The sequence below is a fragment of the Scomber japonicus genome, chromosome 9 (genome assembly GCF_027409825.1).
Source record: "Scomber japonicus isolate fScoJap1 chromosome 9, fScoJap1.pri, whole genome shotgun sequence".
Taxonomy (NCBI): domain Eukaryota; kingdom Metazoa; phylum Chordata; class Actinopteri; order Scombriformes; family Scombridae; genus Scomber; species Scomber japonicus.
The window spans coordinates 2,799,327-2,819,475 of NC_070586.1; the positions used below are offsets into that span (position 1 = coordinate 2,799,327).

Below are 20,149 nucleotides of genomic sequence, written 5' to 3' on the forward strand. Positions count from 1 at the left end.
CGACATTGTGCACCTTTTTTTTATCGTCAACTTAAAATAATGTTCTGTTTTTTAATGAAGGGGTGGAATTTTTTTGTACAATTAATCAATCAAATGATGATACCTTTCCACTAAATTACCCTCAGTTGCCATAAATTCCCATTTAATTCCCATGGAAAGTTTCCAATTTGGAATATTTCCAAAATTCCCCAGCTTAAATTCCCATGGAAATTTACCTGAAACTTTCCGGAAATTTACCGGAAATGTTCCACCCCTTTGCAATCCTATGTCAAAAGTTGGCTATAAGAGACCCTTAATGGAGTGGACAAAATATTAGGAACACCATTCAATATAATGCACACCACAATCACTCAATAATGAACATAAAGCAGAATTTTGACCTTCTTGTCAAAAAATGTATTTAAGCTTCATAAATGTAGAATTCATAGCAGAGCTGCTGTATTGGATTAAATTTGATTGCACAGGTTAAATAGTGATATTCAGCTTCATAGCATCACGTTTTTGTTGAATCTGCCTCTCTCTCTCTCTTCAGGTCTGTTAGATGAGAAACATCTGAGTGACTTAAAATTGACGTATTGTAACATCAGCTGATGAAACGCGCAGCACCGCAGCATTTTACACATTATACCGCTAATATCAGCTGTTTAGTTGGAGCCGTTCATTTACTCTGAGCCAGTTAGCCTGAAACTTGTTGCTATAGTAACGTCACTGTTAGCCGGAAGCTTGTTGCTATAGTAACGTCACAGTTACCTGTCTGAGGATTAACGTTGTTAATGTTGACATCACATGGCGTTGTTTTCATTAGTGTTTCGGGCTCCGGTGCTTTTTTCTGAGCAGGTTCTGCCTCAGATGATGTAGATTTATGTTTTAACCAGCGGTCTGTGTTTGTTTCCTTAAACTTAGTATCACTGTTAGCTTGTCTGTGTTATGCTAGCGGGAGGTACGGAGAGCTACAGGTGTGTTCAGGGTCGCAGTCAGACAGTCGGACACAGCGGTTCCGGCCCGCTGCAGACGTTGGTTGGATTTGTTTATTTTATTTTATGTTATTAATTTTTTATTTTTTTTTGAAGACGTTAGTTAAGGCGGGAGGCTTGTGTTGCTTAGGCGGCCGCCTTAGCTGTAAAGTGCTGTGGGAAACCCTGGAGCTGTCGGTTGGCCTCCACTAATGTCATGTGACATAAAGAATGTGTTCATGTCCACAGAGAGAGGAAGAGGAGGGCTGTTTCTGTGGAGGAGCAGCTGTCCTGCTGTTCTTTGTGTCAGGACGTCCTGAAGGATCCAGTCTATACCAGCTGTGGACACTGGTTCTGCAGACAGTGCATCACCTCATACTGGGACCAGTCTGCTTCATCAGGACACCCCTCCTGTCCCCAGTGTGGAAAAAGATCCAGAACCAGACCTGGACTGCAGATAGACAGTCAGACCAGCACTGTACAAAGTAAGACTGAAGATCTGTCTGCTGATGTCATCATCTCTGAAAACAGGAATCTACCTCCTCTATCCTACTGAACATTAACAGTCACACTGATTTCTGTTTCATTCTACCTTTTTTCTTCTCTTTCAGCAGAAAGTGGTCTGCAGGAGGTTTTAGATGAACATCAGATCAGTCTGAGCAGCACATGTGAATGTGTGACTCAAGGAACTGATGAAGCAGGAACTAAAACCTTCCTCATCAGCATCTTCACTGAGGTCCACATCACAGAGGGACAGAGTGAAGAGGTTAATACCCAACATGAGGTGAGGCAGCTCGAAACAGCTTTCAAGGTGAAGACCCTCCATGACGCTCCAATCAAGTGTCAGGACATCTTTAAAGTCTTACCTGAGCAACAGGAAACTGAAGAGGTTAATACCCAACATGAGGTGAGGCAGCTTGAAGCAGCTTCCAAGATGAAGACCCTCCATGACGCTCCAACCAAGGATCAGGACATCTGTGAAGTCTTACACAGAGTCAGAGTGGTTCTGATGAACGGCGTCGCTGGCGTTGGAAAAACCTTCTCAGTGCTGAAGTTCACTCTGGACTGGGCACAGCGCTCCAACAACCAAGATATCAGTCTGCTGATTCTGTTCTCGTTCAGGTCGCTGAACTTGATCAAAGATAAGCAGTGCAGCCTGCTCATGTTGATCCATGTTTTCTATCCAACATTACAGAAGCTCACAGCAGAGAAGCTCGCTGGCTGTAAAGTTCTGTTCATCTTTGACGGCCTGGATGAAAGCAGACTTTCACTGGATTTCAACAACAGTGAGGTCGTGTCTGATGTCACACAGAAGTCATCAGTCAGCGTGCTACTGACAAACCTCATCAAGGGGAAGCTGCTTCCCTCGGCTCTCGTCTGGATAACTTCCCGACCTGCAGCAGCCAATCAGATCCCTCCTTCATGTGTTGACAGGGTAACAGAAGTACGAGGCTTCACTGACGACCAGAAGGAGGAGTACTTCAGGAAGAGATTCAGTGATGAAGAGCAGTCCCGCAGAATCATCTCACACATCAAGACATCCAGGAGCCTCCACATCATGTGTCACATCCCAGTCTTCTGCTGGATCACTGCTACAGTTCTGGACCACATGTTGACTACAGACCAAAGAAAAGAGCTGCCCAAGACCCTGACTGACATGTACTCACACTTCCTGCTGGTTCAGACAAAGAGGAAGAAGAACAAGTATGATGAAGGACATGAGACGAGTCCACAGGAGCTGACGGAGGCTGACAGGAACCTTCTTCTGAAGCTGGGGAGGCTGGCGTTTGAACAACTGGAGAAAGGAAACATCATGTTCTACCAAGAAGACCTGGAGCAATGTGGTCTTGATGTCACAGAGGCCTCTGTGTTATCAGGAGTTTGTACAGAGATCTTCAAAAGAGAGAGTGTGATCTTCCAGAAACCAGTCTACAGCTTTGTTCATCTGAGCGTTCAGGAGTTTCTGGCTGCAGTCTACAAGTACCACTGTTACACCAGCAGGAAGACAATGGTACTGAAGGACTTCCTGAAAGAAGAAGAAGAAGAAGAAGAAGACTCATCTCTGGATAACTTCCTGAAGAGAGCCATGGAGAAATCTCTCAAAAGTAAAAATGGACACCTGGACCTGTTTGTCCGCTTCCTTCATGGCCTCTCTCTGGAGTCCAACCAGAGTCTCTTAGGAGGCCTGCTGGGTCAGACAGACAACAGTCCAGAAACCATCCAGAGAGTCATCAACAACCTGAAGGAGATGAACACTGGGGATATCTCTCCTGACAGAAGCATCAACATCTTCCACTGTCTGATGGAGATGAACGACCGCTCAGTACATCAGGAGATCCAAGAGTTCCTGAAGTCAGAGAACAGATCAGAGAAGAAACTCTCTGAGATCCACTGCTCAGCTCTGGCCTACATGCTGCAGATGTCAGAGGAGCCTCTGGATGAGTTGGACCTGAAGAAGTACAGAACATCACAGGAGGGACAACAGAGACTGATCCCAGCTGTGAGGAACTGCAGAAAGGCTCGGTAAGTCCAGATGTGATTAACATTATAAATCAGTGTAGATTAGTAGTTTAGTTCTTCAAATATAAATAATATAAATGTTTTATTATAGTTAAAATAGTGCTCTACTTGTTTATATGTGAAATAACATGTCAGTTATATTTAGTCTCAGATGTTGTTGAGCTGTTTAAATGTTGAGTTTAAATAATGTTGATGTTTATAGCTGTTAAGTTAATGAACAGTTATTCTATTTATTTCTAGTCATTATTGGATTTGACAATGTTTTCTTCTCTTTCTCTTCCTTTGTGTGTTGGAGGATTCATTCAAACCTGGTGAAACACATGAAGGACTTTAGAGGTTGTGGTTGAGGTTTTATTACAGCAGCATTTTATCAACATATATCAGTATTTTACAGTTATCAGTGAAAACAGTAAAGTTATTATTACATGATATATAATCAGACATACAGGTAATACCTGATTTTACTCAGCAGGCTTTAAAATAAGATCTGAATTATTTTGATCTGTTTCTGAATTGAACTGATGAGCAGGTTGGCATCCTGCGTGTTAGTCATCAGTGTTTGAATATGGGTTACAATCCATTTAATGTATTTATTCTATTAGTAACAACCTGTAAACAGTTTTCATGCCTTTACAGCACTTTGTAAACTTGTGTTTGAAACATGTAGATGAAGGATTATAATAATAATAGTAATAATGAATTATTAAATGTTATTTAAAACAAGTATGTCACTATGACAGTGGTTTAGTATCACAAGTAGAGAATAGTCATCTAATCATCAAACTGATTCAGTAATGTCAGTTATACAACATCATGTAAAGTTAGCTAACGTTAGCCAACATTAGCCTCCGTAAACTTGTGTTTCACTAGCAAAGACCACATCCACAACATGATGCACTTAAATGATTTATTAAGAAAAACAATTAATGAGCATAGTTCCTCTGTTACTGAGTGTGTCTTGGGGAGGCCAGTAGGAAGTCAACCGTAGCAAGAGGAAGAAAAGGGAAGAGAAAATTGGGGTGGGGGTTGTAGAATATGAGAGCAGAAGGGGAGGAGAAATCTAGGTGGTATTTATAGGAATGGATGGAGGCGGGGAAGTTTTGGTGTAGTCCTGCTCCTGAAACTACACTTTATAAGCTTCCTTTTACTAGCAAGGACCACACCCACAACATGATGTGCTCAAATGATTTATCAAGAAAAGTGATTGTTGGGTGCATTTTAGAGGCTCATAGGAAGTCCCGGGCAGTGAGGACCCTAAAAACCACTTATGTGGATCCTAAGGATGGTGCAACGATATGTGGCAAAAGTGCTGATATAAAATGATTAAAATGATTTAGTTTGGTTCTTTAAAAGTGCATAATATTATATATTTACTCAATGTAACTGTAATCAGATTACATCCGTTACTCCCGTAGCCTGGTAAAGACACATCATTAAAGTGACTTTAGATCAATACTATAGGAACTTGCGACCCTGCACATGTAACAGCAGACAACTGATATTTAAGTGACATTAGAAGATTTTATTTAATTATGGGAACGACACGTTGTGGAGGTGGATGGACGATGATGCAAGAGTGGCATTCTGGTGTTGGTGGTTTATTTATTTGGTGTAGAGTGAAGAACTTGAGGCCGCCAGACAGTTCTGCCTGGTTCCCATGAGGGGTGCTGTGGCTATTAGGGTTATGTGACATCATGCTAGCTGATTTGAGCGGTGATTGGCTTTGGTGAAAAAAACGGAGGTACAGGAGACTTGATACATACCTGGATTGTGGAGGCAGCTGAGAAGGGGAGAGTTGAAGCCGCTGCCCCTGCCACTGCTCCGGCCCCTGTGGCTATGACTGTTGCATCCCTGGTTCTCGGCCCTCACTGAATGAGGAGAAGGAGCCTGACATCTACCGAGAGTGTCAAGTTAGGGGAGCGTGAATTGACATGACCATGAGGACAGCGGCACAGATGGGATACTTGGCTGAAGTCTGACTGTTGTGTGGTGAGGGGGAAACTGGTTTCACACAAATCCTCATCCAAATGGAATGGGTTAATGGGTGATCCATGGCGAGTTTGTAAAAAAAAAAGGGTGGTTGTGATTATATGGTTCAATTACTACAAACCACCTGTAAAAAAGGCTGTGCTCCCATGACCCGTTCGCTGGAGTCTCTGATTTCCGGCGCTGCCCTGTGTGCTCAAATGCATCATTCACTCTACTTCTGCTTGCCTGCACCTGTACAGTGAGACAGACGAAGGCAGGACCTCACTGTTTCTCACCATGGCAACGTCAGACGGACTTTTTTGTCGTGTGCGTCCATAAATTAGTTAAGTTTGTTATGTTGTGTGAAAGCTTATTTGTCGTCATGAGTGCAAGAAAAGGAGTTAATTAGTGTTTCTTCCATCCAAAATATTTAATTGTTAAGAGCTAGCTGCTGGATTGTGCTAATTGATGATAGTTAACGAGTTATGCTAGTTGAGTCTATTTTATGTTTTAATATGAATGTACACTGTACACCTGTTGACTATTGAGCATTTATTCAGTGTTGCTTGTTTTATCTTTTACGCTAATGTTGATAGCTTTCAGTTCTGATGTTATTGTAATTATTACATTCTGTTGTTGCAGAACCACACACACACACACACACACACACACACACACACACACACACACACACACACACACACACACACACACATATGTATTCAAATGACTAGATAAACAGTCACATCTCTACATGGACTCTCCATCTTCACCTGCATAATTGAAATTAGTGTCCTGACCCGACACCCTGAAGTGTTTGCTGCTAGAGATTTTTCACATCTTTCCACACACCACCTTTTCAAGTTATTTCATACAAGGTTGAGCAATACTTAATAAACACAAGCTCAAGAGTTGCAAACAATAGATATTTATCGTGCAAGGATGTGAGACAATATAAAACTATTGGAAACCAAAGGACTCACTGTCGTGCTCGGAGTCTTCCTTGTTTTCCACCTCTATCCAGCCCTCATCACCTCCGCCAGCCGAGTTCAGAGGTCTCCAATGCGCTGATGCCTCGGTAGGTTGACCTGTTCTCAACCCTCACTGAGGCCTTCTGAGCCAGCTCAATGCCTCCAGGTGACTCTGGAACAAAGAAAAGACAGCCGACAATCTGCAAATCAGAAATCACAACAGCGTTAGAGAGACTCAAACCTACCTTTTCCAGACAGACAGACATTCCTGTCATTTCTAGATAGATAACTATAAATAAAGAGACGGCAACCAAACATATACATGCAGTTCAATAAAATACACACAATACATTTACTAAAGACAGCATGAAACGCAGCACTCATCTTAACAAGTTGACTTGTGGAATCGAGCGTTTGTCTGAGTTTTATGTATTAAGTATGATTGATCTGTCCTGTTGCTGGATGCTTGACTGAGACTGTCCACAGGTGAAGCGCAGAAGGAGAGCGGGAGGGGAGAAGTCTAGGTGGTTTTTGTAAGGATGGCCAGAGGAGTCCTGCTCCTGAAACTACACTGTATAAGCTTCACTTGTAGCGTGTGTAGAAGCAGGATCATAATAGTAATAATTACATTAAATAAATAAAAAGAATAAAATGCCTCAGTATTATTTTAAATGTTAAAAAGGTGATCTGAACCACTGATGTGAAGATCAAATATTCATCAAAATAGTGAATGTCAAACTGTTTCATCATCAAATGCATGAAGTAAATATAAAGTGTCTCTTTCATGATAACATATGTTGTAATATTTGTGTCATTACAGCCTTTATAGATGTGGACTCTCAGAGACTCACTGTGAAGTTGTGGCCTCAGCTCTGAAGTCCAACTCCTCCCATCTGACACATCTGGACCTGACCTGCAACATCCTGTCTGATTCATCAGTGGAGCGTCTGTCTGCTGGACTGGGGAGTCCAAACTGTAGACTGAAGACTCTGAGGTCAGTTCACTGACTGTCTGTTACTACTGTTGATCTTAATGTTTAACATCTGAACCTAATTTATGTTCATACATAACTTACATCATGAGGTTAATTTTCTTTTTTCCATATTTAAGGTTTTACTGTACAAAGTTTAGTGTGTAGTTATAAAAGATGAGTGATTGTTAAAGGAAGTGTAGAAAATGTTCACTGTTAGTTGTTAAATGAATGTTTCTAATTGTTGGTAAAGAGTCACATCTGTAAACAGAAGATCCTCTCAACTAATATCTGTGTGAAACTGATCAAGTTTACTTGATGAAGGAGAAATATTTCTTTATTATATTCTTTAATGTGTTTGAATCAATAATGTCTGATCATTGATATTGATCCTTCACACACACACACACACATGCAGACACACACACACACACTCACACACACACACACACACACACTGTAACACACACACACACACACACACACACACACACACACACACACACACACACACACATTTTCTAAACTTCTACATTTAAATCTTCTTCAGCCCTGAACAGATTATGAAACATTTCATCATTTCAAACTTTGTTTCTAAACTGACTTCATTTATTCTTTATTCAGATTGTTTGACTGCAGGTTGTCAAAGATCAGCTGTGATTATCTGGTCTCAGCTCTGAAGTCCAACTACTCCCATCTGAGAGAGCTGGATCTGGGCTGGGACGAGCTGCAGGATTCAGGAGTGAAGCAGCTGTGTGGTTTTGTGGAGAGTCCAGACTGCAAACTGGAGACTCTGGGGTGAGTTCACTGACTGTCTGTTACTACTGTTGATCTTAATGTTTAACATCTGAACCTAATTTATCTTCATACATAACTTACATCATGAGGTTAATTTTCTTTTTTCCATATTTAAGTTTTTACTGTACAAAGTTTAGTGAGTAGTTATAAAAGATGATTCTTAAAGTCTGTGTAAAGTCAATTCATTGATTTACTTCTTAACATATTACACGTGTTGGAAAATGGTTACAGAGAACATGTGAAAAGGTTGATCACTAGAGCTGAAACGAGTATCCGGTACAGATAAAGCACTTTTGCTGAGTACCGGTATTATACGAGTAATATGAGTCAATATCAGTGCTCGGATTGAATGAAAATCCTCATTGGGTATCTGACTGTGTCTGCGTTCTGTGATAGGCTACAGCGCTCCTCCCCTACACACATACACCGCTCTGCTCACTCACACACAGAACAGCTCTCTGTCTCTCCCTCAGTCACTCAGGCTCGCCGGTCTTTTCCGTTAATGTTTAGGGTCTTCAGCTTCAGGTTTGTACTTATTAACCAGTAGAGTTCTGGTAAATGTGGGACTCGCGTTGCGTCTCTGCCTGTCGGAGATTTTTTTTTTCTTTTTCTTTTTTTAACCGTCAGCTGGCTCTAACCAGTTTTTTTTTTTTTACTTTTGAGTGTCAGACACTTTCTTGCTGTATTTCATAAAAAAAATAAAGGTAGTAGTGGTATAAATAATATTACGAATTAATTTACACCCCCCCCTTCTCTCTCTGTCTGTCTCTGTCTCTCTCTTACTCACTCACACACACACACACCTGGTGTGGAAAAAAATAAAAAAAGAGAACCAAAAAAAACCCACTCGTGATCAAAACCTTTGATCTGAAGCTCAATGCTGATGCTGTCCTGTAAATAGTTTTCTAATTAGCAATAAATATAACAATTTCTGATCAACTCATATCAATTGCATGCTTAAAATAACAGACTGGTTAATATCCCGCCCATTTCAAGACAACCCGACCCACTTCCAGATTAAATCCCGCCCACTCCAAGTACAGATACAGATAATTAATTTGGTTAACAGATACAGATAATGCTGTACTCGCTCATCCCTGCTGATAACTATGCAGCACTGAATAGTGGAGATAGATTTTCCTGATTTTCTGAGCCTGCAAAAAACAGCTACTCCATGACGTAGTGGCGTTACCTTGGTCCCTCCTCTACTATATAAGACTGAGAGTCCGCTCTCCTCAGTGGTTAACCTGCCTTGTGGCCAGTTATTGTTACTACATCTACACTACTACTACTACAGTTAGCCAGTTAGCTGAGTTAGCCGCCGAGCTAGCAGCTGAGCTAGCGGAAGAAAGCTCTCAAACGTAATTTTTTTTCAGTAACTTTTTTATTTATTGAAAAAAGAGCAAACAGACAGTATACAGTGAACAGTGTACAAGTTATACATCAAATAATAGATGAGCCAGCGGTAGTTACATTAATCAAAAATGTTGTAATGGGTACAGATATTTAACGTTTTAATAACCTTTTGATTAGTCAAATTATCAAGTAACTTAAAATAATGCTTGATTTCTTTCTGAAAAAACAACAAAACAAGGTTCTTATTAAATTTACTCTTATGGATATAAAACAAAATAAAATCAACATGTTTCTTCCTTCTTCTAATCATAGAAGCCAAACACAACATTTTCCCAGAGTAGAAGGAAATCTTTGAGGAGATGATCAATAATAAATCTGCTGATTCATTTCTTTGTGTCAAAACTGATGTAAAACGGTTTCCGGGTGTAAATCGCAAAAAGAACAGTTTGTGTTAATGTCTTTTTTAAATTTCTGCATATAATGGTTGGCAGGGTTGTATTTATGGATCATTTTGAAAGACACCTCCCTAACCTTGTTTACAATTAAACATTTGTGGGGGAGCATCCAAACTTACAGAGAACGAACATCGCTGTTCACATTTGAAGAGCTTTTTTCCGAAACGCTATAAATCCATTTTAATAGTTTTCAGGAAAATTACATTTTCTACCTAGACCCACACATTTTGCAAATATTCAATTTATCTTGAAGATTGTTTGTTGGCTTAGTCCGGACATGTTGAACAATGATTGTTAAATCAAACAACAATATTGTTGATTATAAATTCAAAGTTCATTTTATTTTATTTCAAAACGCTGTAAATCCATGGATAGTTTTTGTCTTTTTTAAAAGAAGAGAATATATATTATATCATGGGACTCATACTATAAATGAATATAGATGAAATAATGTCTGATCATGTTGATGCTTCACAACACACACACTGTAACACACACTCACACTGTAACACACACACACACATATACACACATACGCACACACACATATACACACAAACAAACACACACACACACACATGTCTGAATGTTAAACTCTGTTTTTCACTGTTTGTATTTGACTGTTTTTAACCTGCATCCTGTTGGGTTCAGCTGTTTGGAGTTTACATTTTCTAAACTTCTACATTTAAATCTTCTTCAGCTCTGAACAGATTATGAAACATTTCATCATTTCAAACATGAACTTTGTTTCTAAACTGACTTCATTTATTCTTTATTCAGATTGAGGTACTGCAGGTTGTCGGAGATCAGCTGTGATTATCTGGTCTCAGCTCTGAAGCACAACCCCTCCCATCTGAGAGAGCTGGATCTGGGCTTCAACGACCTGAAGGATTCAGGAGTGAAGCAGCTGTGTGGTTTTGTGGAGAGTCCAGACTGCAAACTGGAGACTCTGCTGTAAGTTCACTGACTGTCTGTTACTATTGTTGATCTTAATGTTTAACATCTGAACCTAATTTATGTTCATACATAACTTACATCATGAGGTTAATTTTCTTTTTTCCATATTTAATTTTTTACTGTACAAAGTTTAGTGTGTAGTTATAAGTCTGTGTAAAGTCAATTCATTGATTTACTTCTTAACATATTACACGTGTTGGAAAATAGTTACAGAGAACATGTGAAAAGGTTGATCACTAGAGTTGAAACGAGTATCCGGTACGGATAAAGCACTTTTGCAGAGTACGAGTATTATACGAGTAATATGAGTCAATATCTGTGCTCGGATTGAATGAAAATCCTCATTGGGTATCTGACTGTGTCTGCGTTCTGTGATAGGCTACAGCGCTCCTCCCCTACACACACACACCGCTCTGCTCACTCACACACAGAACAGCTCTCTGTCTCTCCCTCAGTCACTCAGGCTCGCGGGTCTTTTCCGTTAATGTTTAGGGTCTTCAGCTTCAGGTTTATACTTATTGACCAGTAGAGTTCTGGTAAACGTGGGACTCGCGTTGCGTCTCTGCCTGTCGGAGATTTTTTTTTTCTTTTTCTTTTTTTAACCGTCAGCTGGCTCTAACCAGTTTTTTTTTTTTACTTTTGAGTGTCAGACACTTTCTTGCTGTATTTCATAAATAATATTACAAATTAATTAACCCCCCCCCTTCTCTCTCTGTCTGTCTCTGTCTCTCTCTTACTCACTCACACACACACACACACACCTGGTGTGGAAAAAAATAAAAAAAGAGAACCAAAAAAAAAACACTCGGGATCAAAACCTTTGATCTGAAGCTCAATGCTGATTTCTGATCAACTCATATCAATTGCATGCTTTAAATAACAGACTGGTTAATGTCCCGCCCATTTCAAGACAACCCGACCCACTTCCAGATTAAATCCCGCCCACTCCGAGTACAGATACAGATAATGCTGTACTCGCTCATCCCTATTGATAACTATGCAGCACTGAATAGTGGAGATAGATTTTCCTGATTTTGTGAGCCTGCAAAAAACGGCTACTCCATGACGTAGTGGCGTTACCTTGGTCCTTCCTGTACTATATAAGACTGAGAGTCCGCTCTCCTCAGTGGTTAACCTGCCTAGTGGCCAGTTATTGTTACTACATCTAACACTACTACTACTACTACAGTCTACAGTTAGCCAGTTAGCTGAGTTAGCTGCCGTGCTAGCAGCCAAACTAGCAGCTGAGCTAGCAGCAGAAGTTATTGTTACTACATCTACACTACTACTACTACAGTTAGCCAGTTAGCTGAGTTAGCTGCCGAGCTAGCAGGTGAGCTAGCGGAAGAAAGCTCTCAAACGTAATTTTTTTTCAGTAACTTTTTTTTTATTGAAAAAAGAGCAAACAGACAGTATACAGTGAACAGTGTACAAGTAATACATCAAATAACAGATGAGCCAGCGGTAGTTACATTAATCAAAAATGTTGTAATGGTTACAGATATTTAACGTTTTAATAACCTTTTGATTAGTCAAATTATCAAGTAACTTAAAATAATGCTCGATTTCTTTCTGAAAAACAACAAAACAAGGTTCTTATTAAATTTACTCTTATGGATATAAAACAAAATCAAATCAACATGTTTCTTCCTTCTTCTAATCATAGAAGCCAAACACAACATTTTCCCAGAGTAGAAGGAAATCTTTGAGGAGACGATCAGTAATAAATCTGCTGATTAATTTCTTTGTGTCAAAACTGATGTAAAACGGTTTCCGGGTGTAAATCGCAAAAAGAACAGTTTGTGTTAATGTCTTTTTTAAATTTCTGCATATGATGGTTGGCAGGGTGTTTGTGGATCATTTTGAAAGACACCTTCCTAACCTTGTTTACAATTAAATATTTGTGGGGGAGCATCCAAACTTTCTTCCAATCAGTATTATTAACAAATGGGCTCCAGTATGCAGTGACATACAGGGTATTGATGATATTTTACTGGAATAATGCACATAATGCACTTTTTATTTTATTTTTTTTGGGAATGTGATGAGAAACATATTTTTCCTTCTGGGGAATCAACTGAGTTGGGGAGAGATACATGAATAGCTGAAGGCATCTGTCTGTTCCTAAAAAGCTTTAGGATGCCTGTTGGAAAGGCTTTAATAACTTAGGAGTCACTTAAAGGTTAAATCTGGATAAAACTCTATAAGAAAGTAATGATCCCTCCTCATTAAACAGTTGACTCACCAGCCAAAGTTTAAAAAAGAGACTTGTTTTTAAATAATATATGGGTGTGGTGAGAAGTTCTGCTTATATACATATAGTGTCCAGGCTAGAAGGACCTGTTTATGGATACAGACAGTTTGGCAGGGAGTTTGTCTACATTATAATTACAACTTAAAATAAAGTGCAGGCCTCCAAAGAGAGAGAAAATGTAATGGGGAATAAAATTCCAAATTGAAATAGGATATTTAAAAACATTTTTAGCCCAATTAATTTTAAGTATTGTTCATGGTAGTAAAATCCAAGAAGTTAAATCCTCCAGACTCATAATTTTTTTTATATAATGTGTACGATTTCTACATATGAAGTTAAAAGCTTCTGATCAATAGCTTTACTAATCTTACTATCTAGGTGTAATGAAATGGCAGCACAAGTTAGTCGAGAAAGTCCCTTTGCTTTAGTTATTAAAACTCTACCTTTCAAGAACAAATCCTTCTGTAACCACTGAACCAATGTAGGGAGGATCTTAACTTTAGATTTTCAGTAATAGTAAGGCCCAAGTATTTAACCTCATCTTTTACCGTGATATTACAGAGAACGAACATCGCAGTTCACATTTAAAGAGCTTTTTTCCGAAACGCTATAAATCCATTTGAATAGTTTTCAGGAAAATTACATTTTCTATCTAGACCCACACATTTTGCAAATATTCAGTTTATCCTGTGAAGATTGTTTGTTGGGTTAGTCCGGACATGTTGAACAATGATTGCTAAATCAAACGATATTGTTGATTATAAATTCAAAGTTCATTTTATTTTATTTCAAAACGCTGTAAATCCATTTTTTATATCATAGGACTCATACTATAAATGAATATAGATGAAATAATGTCTGATCATGTTGATGCTTCACAACACACACTCACACACACACTCACACACACACACACACACACACACACACACACACGCACACTGTAACACACACACACACTGTAACACATACACACCACACACACAACACACACACACACACACACACACACACACACACACACTGTAACACACCACACACACACACACACACTGTAAAAAACACACACACACACACACTGTAAAAAAAACACACACACACAAAAACACACACACCTCACACACACACACACCTCTCACTCACACAGACACACACACACACACACACACACACACACACACCTCACACACACACAGCCTGTAACACATACACACACACACACACTCATACATACACACACACTGTAACACGCACACACATACACACGCACAAACACACACTGTAAAACACACAAACACACACACACAAATTGTAAAACACACACACAAACACTGTAACACATACACACCACACACACACACACACACACACACTGTAACACATACACACACACACACACAGACACACTCACACACAGGCACACACACACACACACACACACACACACACAAACACTGTAACACATACACACCACACACACACACCACACAATGTAACACACACACACAGACACACACACACTCACACACACAGACACACACACAAACACTGTAACACATACACACCACACACACACCACACAATGTAACACACACACACACTCACACACATTTTCTAAACTTGTACATTTAAATCTTCTTCAGCTCTGAACAGATTATGAAACATTTCATCATTTCAAACATGAACTTTGTTTCTAAACTGACTTCATTTATTCTTTATTCAGATTGTTTGACTGCAGTTTGTCAGAGATCAGCTGTGATTATCTGGCCTCAGCTCTGAAGTGCAACCCCTCCCATCTGAGAGAGCTGGATCTGGGCCTCAACGACCTGAAGGATTCAGATGTGAAGCAGCTGATTGATCTTCAGCAGAGTCCAGACTGCAGACTGAAGACTCTGAGGTCAGTAGAGAGTTGGAGTCAGTCTGTGCTGGTTTCAGCAGTTTAGTATTAAACACAGTCAGTATCAAAGCAAATATCCAGTATTTCCTGGTGAAGCTCCAACCTTCTCAGTGCTGCTTTCCTCAGTGAAGCTGTGAGAGGAGAATGGTGACAGGCTTCAGGATTGGACAGAAAGACAGAGAGAGAGAGAACAGTCAGCCAATCAGATGAGCCAGAAGCTTGTTGTGATCATGTGTTTGAGTCGATGTGAAGACGACTGTTGTTGTTGTGTTGATGTCTGCAGGAAATAAAGCTGGATTACAGCTGACAGCCTTACAACATGTATAGAGACAGTGATCATCATCATCAAATCTGATCTCAAAGTGTTTGTTCTCTCATTTCAACACTAAACTTTTGATCAGTTCATCTTTGTCAGAGCTCTAAGATCAGTCTGACTGCAGCCTGCAAATCACTGGCTCTGATTTCACACAAGCATCATTACATTTAGTAACCATGTGGTCTTCATACAGACCAGAACCTCTGCTGAAGTCCAGGAATCACAGCAGCTGTTTAGCTGAGAGCTCTGACTGATTGTCATGTGATGATTTAACAGCAGGAAACATCTTTAAATCCCACAGAGACTCTGTAGCTTTAAACTTTGATAAGAGTTGACATGTATCAGCAGTAAATCCATCAGTAAACTGATGAGTGAATGTCTCTGTTTCTGCAGTAATGATGTGTTCATGACTCTCTGCACTTTATTTCCTCTGTGTACTTGAGTGAAACCTGCAGAAGAAACACACTTGATAGTAAAAGTGTGTGCAGGTGTGTGAGCTCGGAGCTCAGTGTGTTCACTCCAACACGTTAACATGAGAGCTGAAAGGAAGCAAGCTACGCTGCACAGCTGTTCCACTTGTGGTCTGAACAGGACTGAAGTCCCTGCTGCTCTTTATACTGGATGTGCTGCATCACTGACTGACAGCTGATCAAGTGAGTCTCACTAAACACTCATTTATCTCCTCTGTTCTTTCTTCTTCTCTCATCAGATGGAGGTGATCTCTGTCAGAGTGAGAGTGAACATCCAGGAATACTGAGAGAGGATCAGCTAGATCCTGATGATCCATCTGAGGCCTGTACTACGAAGCTGGATTAACCTATCCAGGATATCTCTCCGTTACCTGGATTGATTTATCCAGATATTCGCAGTCCAGGATAAGCGGTACTACGAAGCTGGTTATCAACTCGGTAAATCAACCCAGGGTTTTCCAATCTGGATCTCTGCGCGCTCACATAAAGGGGAGGAGTCTGCAGCGTCTGACCAATCACAAACATGGAGAAACCCGGCAGAGCAGACTACTTTACCACGGAGGAGCAGACAATTATTCTTAGAATATTTTATTTTCAGTTTTTAATTACAAGATATACATGTAAACACGAACACACAACACAACAAAACCCCTTACCCAACCCACCCACGAACTGGAAAGAGAGGAGGAAAAAAAGAAAATAGGTAAATAAAATTAATAAATAATGAGAATAATATCAGTAATAATGACAAGTAAATTAATCCACAAAAAAAAAAAAAAAAAAAAAAAAAAGGGATTGGAGAGGCAAGAAAGATAACAGTCCTAGGCATTGACAAAAAAAAGAGCTTTCAAAGATTACACCCGGTCCATCATAAAAGCTGGTAACGTGTCCATATAAGCCAAATAGGGCTGCCACATCTCTGTAAAAGTATTATAGTCATTCCTAAGTGTATATGTAATTTTTTCAAGTGGAAGACAGCTATTCATTTCTGAAACCCATCTTCCTATAGAAAGTTGAGAGTCAGACTTCCACGTGATAGCGATGCACTTCCTGGCAACACACAAGGCCAGTGAAAGGAACCTCTTCTGAGCTTTTCTTAATCGTGCATTAATATTTGTAGTATCTCCTAATAAGCAGGTTTGAGGATCTAATGGGAAATGTAGTCCTAGGAGTTTTGTCATGATGTCAGAGAAATCATGCCAGAATGTGTCAAGTTTTGTGCATAACTCTGGATGAAGGCTATATCTGTTTTAATATTTTTTAAATATGTTAACACCCTCTTCCTTTTAACAGGTCCGTTAAGACCATTGACATTAAAACTGACAAATTTCACCACCTTATTCATGTAAAAAGCTTAAATAATTGACAGTGACTTGCCTAGTACCATAGAAATAGTCAACTTGAAGAAAATGCCTCTCTGGAAACCAAAAAACAAACAAACAAAAAAAAAAACACCTCCCCGTTCCCCCAAGCGCCGACCCCTTGAACACTCGGCGCCATCCAAAAATACCAATCGTGACCTCCGTTGAATGCTCCCTAAAACTATCACACCCAACTACTTATTGGTCCCGGAGCTCTCATGTATTTAAGTTTTTAATCACTCGGTATATAAACAACATCAGATGTAAACACTGCAACACCCACTCTAATCAGAAGTAAATGAAAGTTCAAGTGCAACCCCACAACAATAGGATAAGTTCGGTTTTGGTCCATAATGTCCGAAAATAACGTTAAAAAAACAAAAATAGGGGTTGAGCATAGCTCAGCGGGTTGAGCACCCGCCCCATGTGCTGAGGCTACAGTCCTCGCTGCAGGCGATCCCGGTTCGAATCCCGAGTCGAGCGATCTTATCCTGCGTGTCATTCCCCCTCTCTCTGCCTCCTGTTTCCTGTCTGTCTCCACTGTCCTGTCCATTAAAGGCAAAAAAGCCCGAAAAAATATACTTAAAAAAAAAAATAATAATAAAAAAAAAATAATAATTAAAAAATAAAATAAAAATAAAAAGGGAGAAGAAAAAGAAAAAAAAAAAAAGATATGGCGGGGATATCGTTGCACTTACATAAGAGTCACTGGATAGTTCGTGGATATGTAGAATTCGCTCACCCTCAGAGTTAGAGGAGTTATGCTGCTGCACCTGCAGTCACCTGCGAGACGCAGGCTTAATCACCTCCCTGGAAGACTCGGAGGAATGATGCCGCTGCTTCTGGTGATTTGAAGAACTTTTTCTCTCCATTTGGCAGGGTGACTCTCAGGGTCGCTGGGTGGAGGAGGCTGAACTGGAGCTGCCACATCTCTGTAAAAGTATTATAGTCATTCCTAAGTGTATATGTAATTTTTTCAAGTGGAAGACAGCTATTCATTTCTGAAACCCATCTTCCTATAGAAAGTTGAGAGTCAGACTTCCACGTGATAGCGATGCACTTCCTGGCAACACACAAGGCCAGTGAAAGGAACCTCTTCTGAGCTTTTCTTAATCGTGCATTAATATTTGTAGTATCTCCTAATAAGCAGGTTTGAGGATCTAATGGGAAATGTAGTCCTAGGAGTTTTGTCATGATGTCAGAGAAATCATGCCAGAATGTGTCAAGTTTTGTGCATAACCAAGTGCAATGTAGAAATGAGCCCTCTTCTAAACCACATCTAAAACACAGGTTAGATATCTCAGGTTTATATTTATGTAATATCTGTGGCGTAAGATAGGTTTGATGAAGGAAGTTATAATAAGTCAGTCTATACCTAGAGTTAAGAGTGGCAGTTAGACTTTTTTGACACAGTTCAGCCCAGCGCTCTGTACCCATTGTCACACCCAAGTCAGACTCCCATTTCTCCCTTGATTTATGTAAACCTGGTTTTGGAGCATCACCCATCAAGAGAGAATACACTTTTGAAATAAGACGAGGTGCGTTACCCTCATGAAGCAGTTTTTCCAGGTCGCTGACCCTAGGTAAGATCATTTCAGGTCCCAAAACAGATTTAAGAAAAGATCTTAACTGTAAGTAACAAAAGAAGTTTCTACTGGACAGATCGTATTTCCTCCTTAGGTCCTCAAAAGACATTAGGCGTCCATCCTTATAACAGTCCTCCAAATGATGAATCCCTTTCTGGTGCCACGTTTCCAAGATCCCATTATCCACTGACATAGGTAGGAGTTCATTCTGTTTCAATGGTGTTCTGGGTGAAAATATATTTTTCAGTCCAATTTTTTTCCGGACTTCATGCCATGTTTAGATGATATGAGTCAAGACAGGATTGTCAGTCCTTCTGGAGATGATTGTAGGTGTCCATTTATAAATAAAGTCTGCAGGAACCTTATCCTTAAGAGCATACATTCCAATTGAAACCCAAGATGGGACACTTTCCTTTTCAAATAAAAAAGAGAGAAGTCGCATTTGGGCAGCCAAATAATGCTTTTCAAGGTTAGGCAGTCGAAGACCCCCCAGTTTGTAGTCCCATGTGAGTTTTTCCATTGAAACCCTTGGAGTCTTGCCATTCCATATGAATTGTCTAATATGTTTATTCAGGTCTTTAAAAAATCTGGATGGCACTGGAGTTGGTAAAGACTGAAAGAGGTACTGCAGACTTGGTAATATATTCATTTTAATGCAATTTATTCGGCCGATCAAGGTGATAGGTAGACTTATCCATTTCTGTAAATCCTCTATTATTCGACTAACTAGTAGTAAGTAGTTGAGTTTATACACATTTTTGAGGTTATTATCCACCATAATTCCAAGGTATTTTATCCCACTTGGAGACCATTTAAATGGACCTCTTTGCTGAAGTTCAGTGTAATCGAAATTTGAGAGTGGGAGAATTTCACATTTGTCATAATTTACCTTATATCCGGAGACAGATCCAAATGCATGCAAAACAGTTTTTAATCTAGCAAGGGAGTCAGATGGCTTTGTTAAATACAGAATTATATCATCTGCCATAAGATTGATTTTATGTATCGTCTGGTCCACTTTAACACCTTTTATCGCTGAATCTTGTCTGATTGTCTCAGCCAGGGGTTCAATAGCTATAACGAAAAGCGCAGGGGATAAGGGACACCCTTGTCTGCTTGATCTGCTGAGGGGGAAGGCAGTGGACATTTGTCCATTGGTAATTATTTTGGCCTGTGGTTTTTTATACAGCGTTCTGACCCAATTAATGAAATAGGAGCCAAATCCAAATTTAGATAGAACTTTGAATAGATAGGGCCACTCAAGCCTATCAAAGGCCTTTTCCGCGTCCAGAGTGACGGCTATACTGGGTTCCGTGC

At 39.8% G+C, this 20,149-nt stretch overlaps 1 protein-coding gene across 1 annotated transcript; it reads left to right on the forward strand.

Moving 5' to 3' along the window:
* Positions 1-1,332: 1,332 nt before the first annotated feature.
* On the forward strand, positions 1,333-15,091 carry LOC128364351 (NLR family CARD domain-containing protein 3-like; the record flags this gene model as incomplete). Its single annotated transcript, XM_053324888.1, has 6 exons — positions 1,333-1,438; positions 1,565-1,812; positions 1,924-3,476; positions 7,233-7,406; positions 10,772-10,945; positions 14,926-15,091. Coding segments are annotated over 6 exons (2,421 nt in total), but the record flags the coding sequence as incomplete, so codon positions are not given.
* Between the last annotated feature and the right edge of the window lie 5,058 nt (positions 15,092-20,149).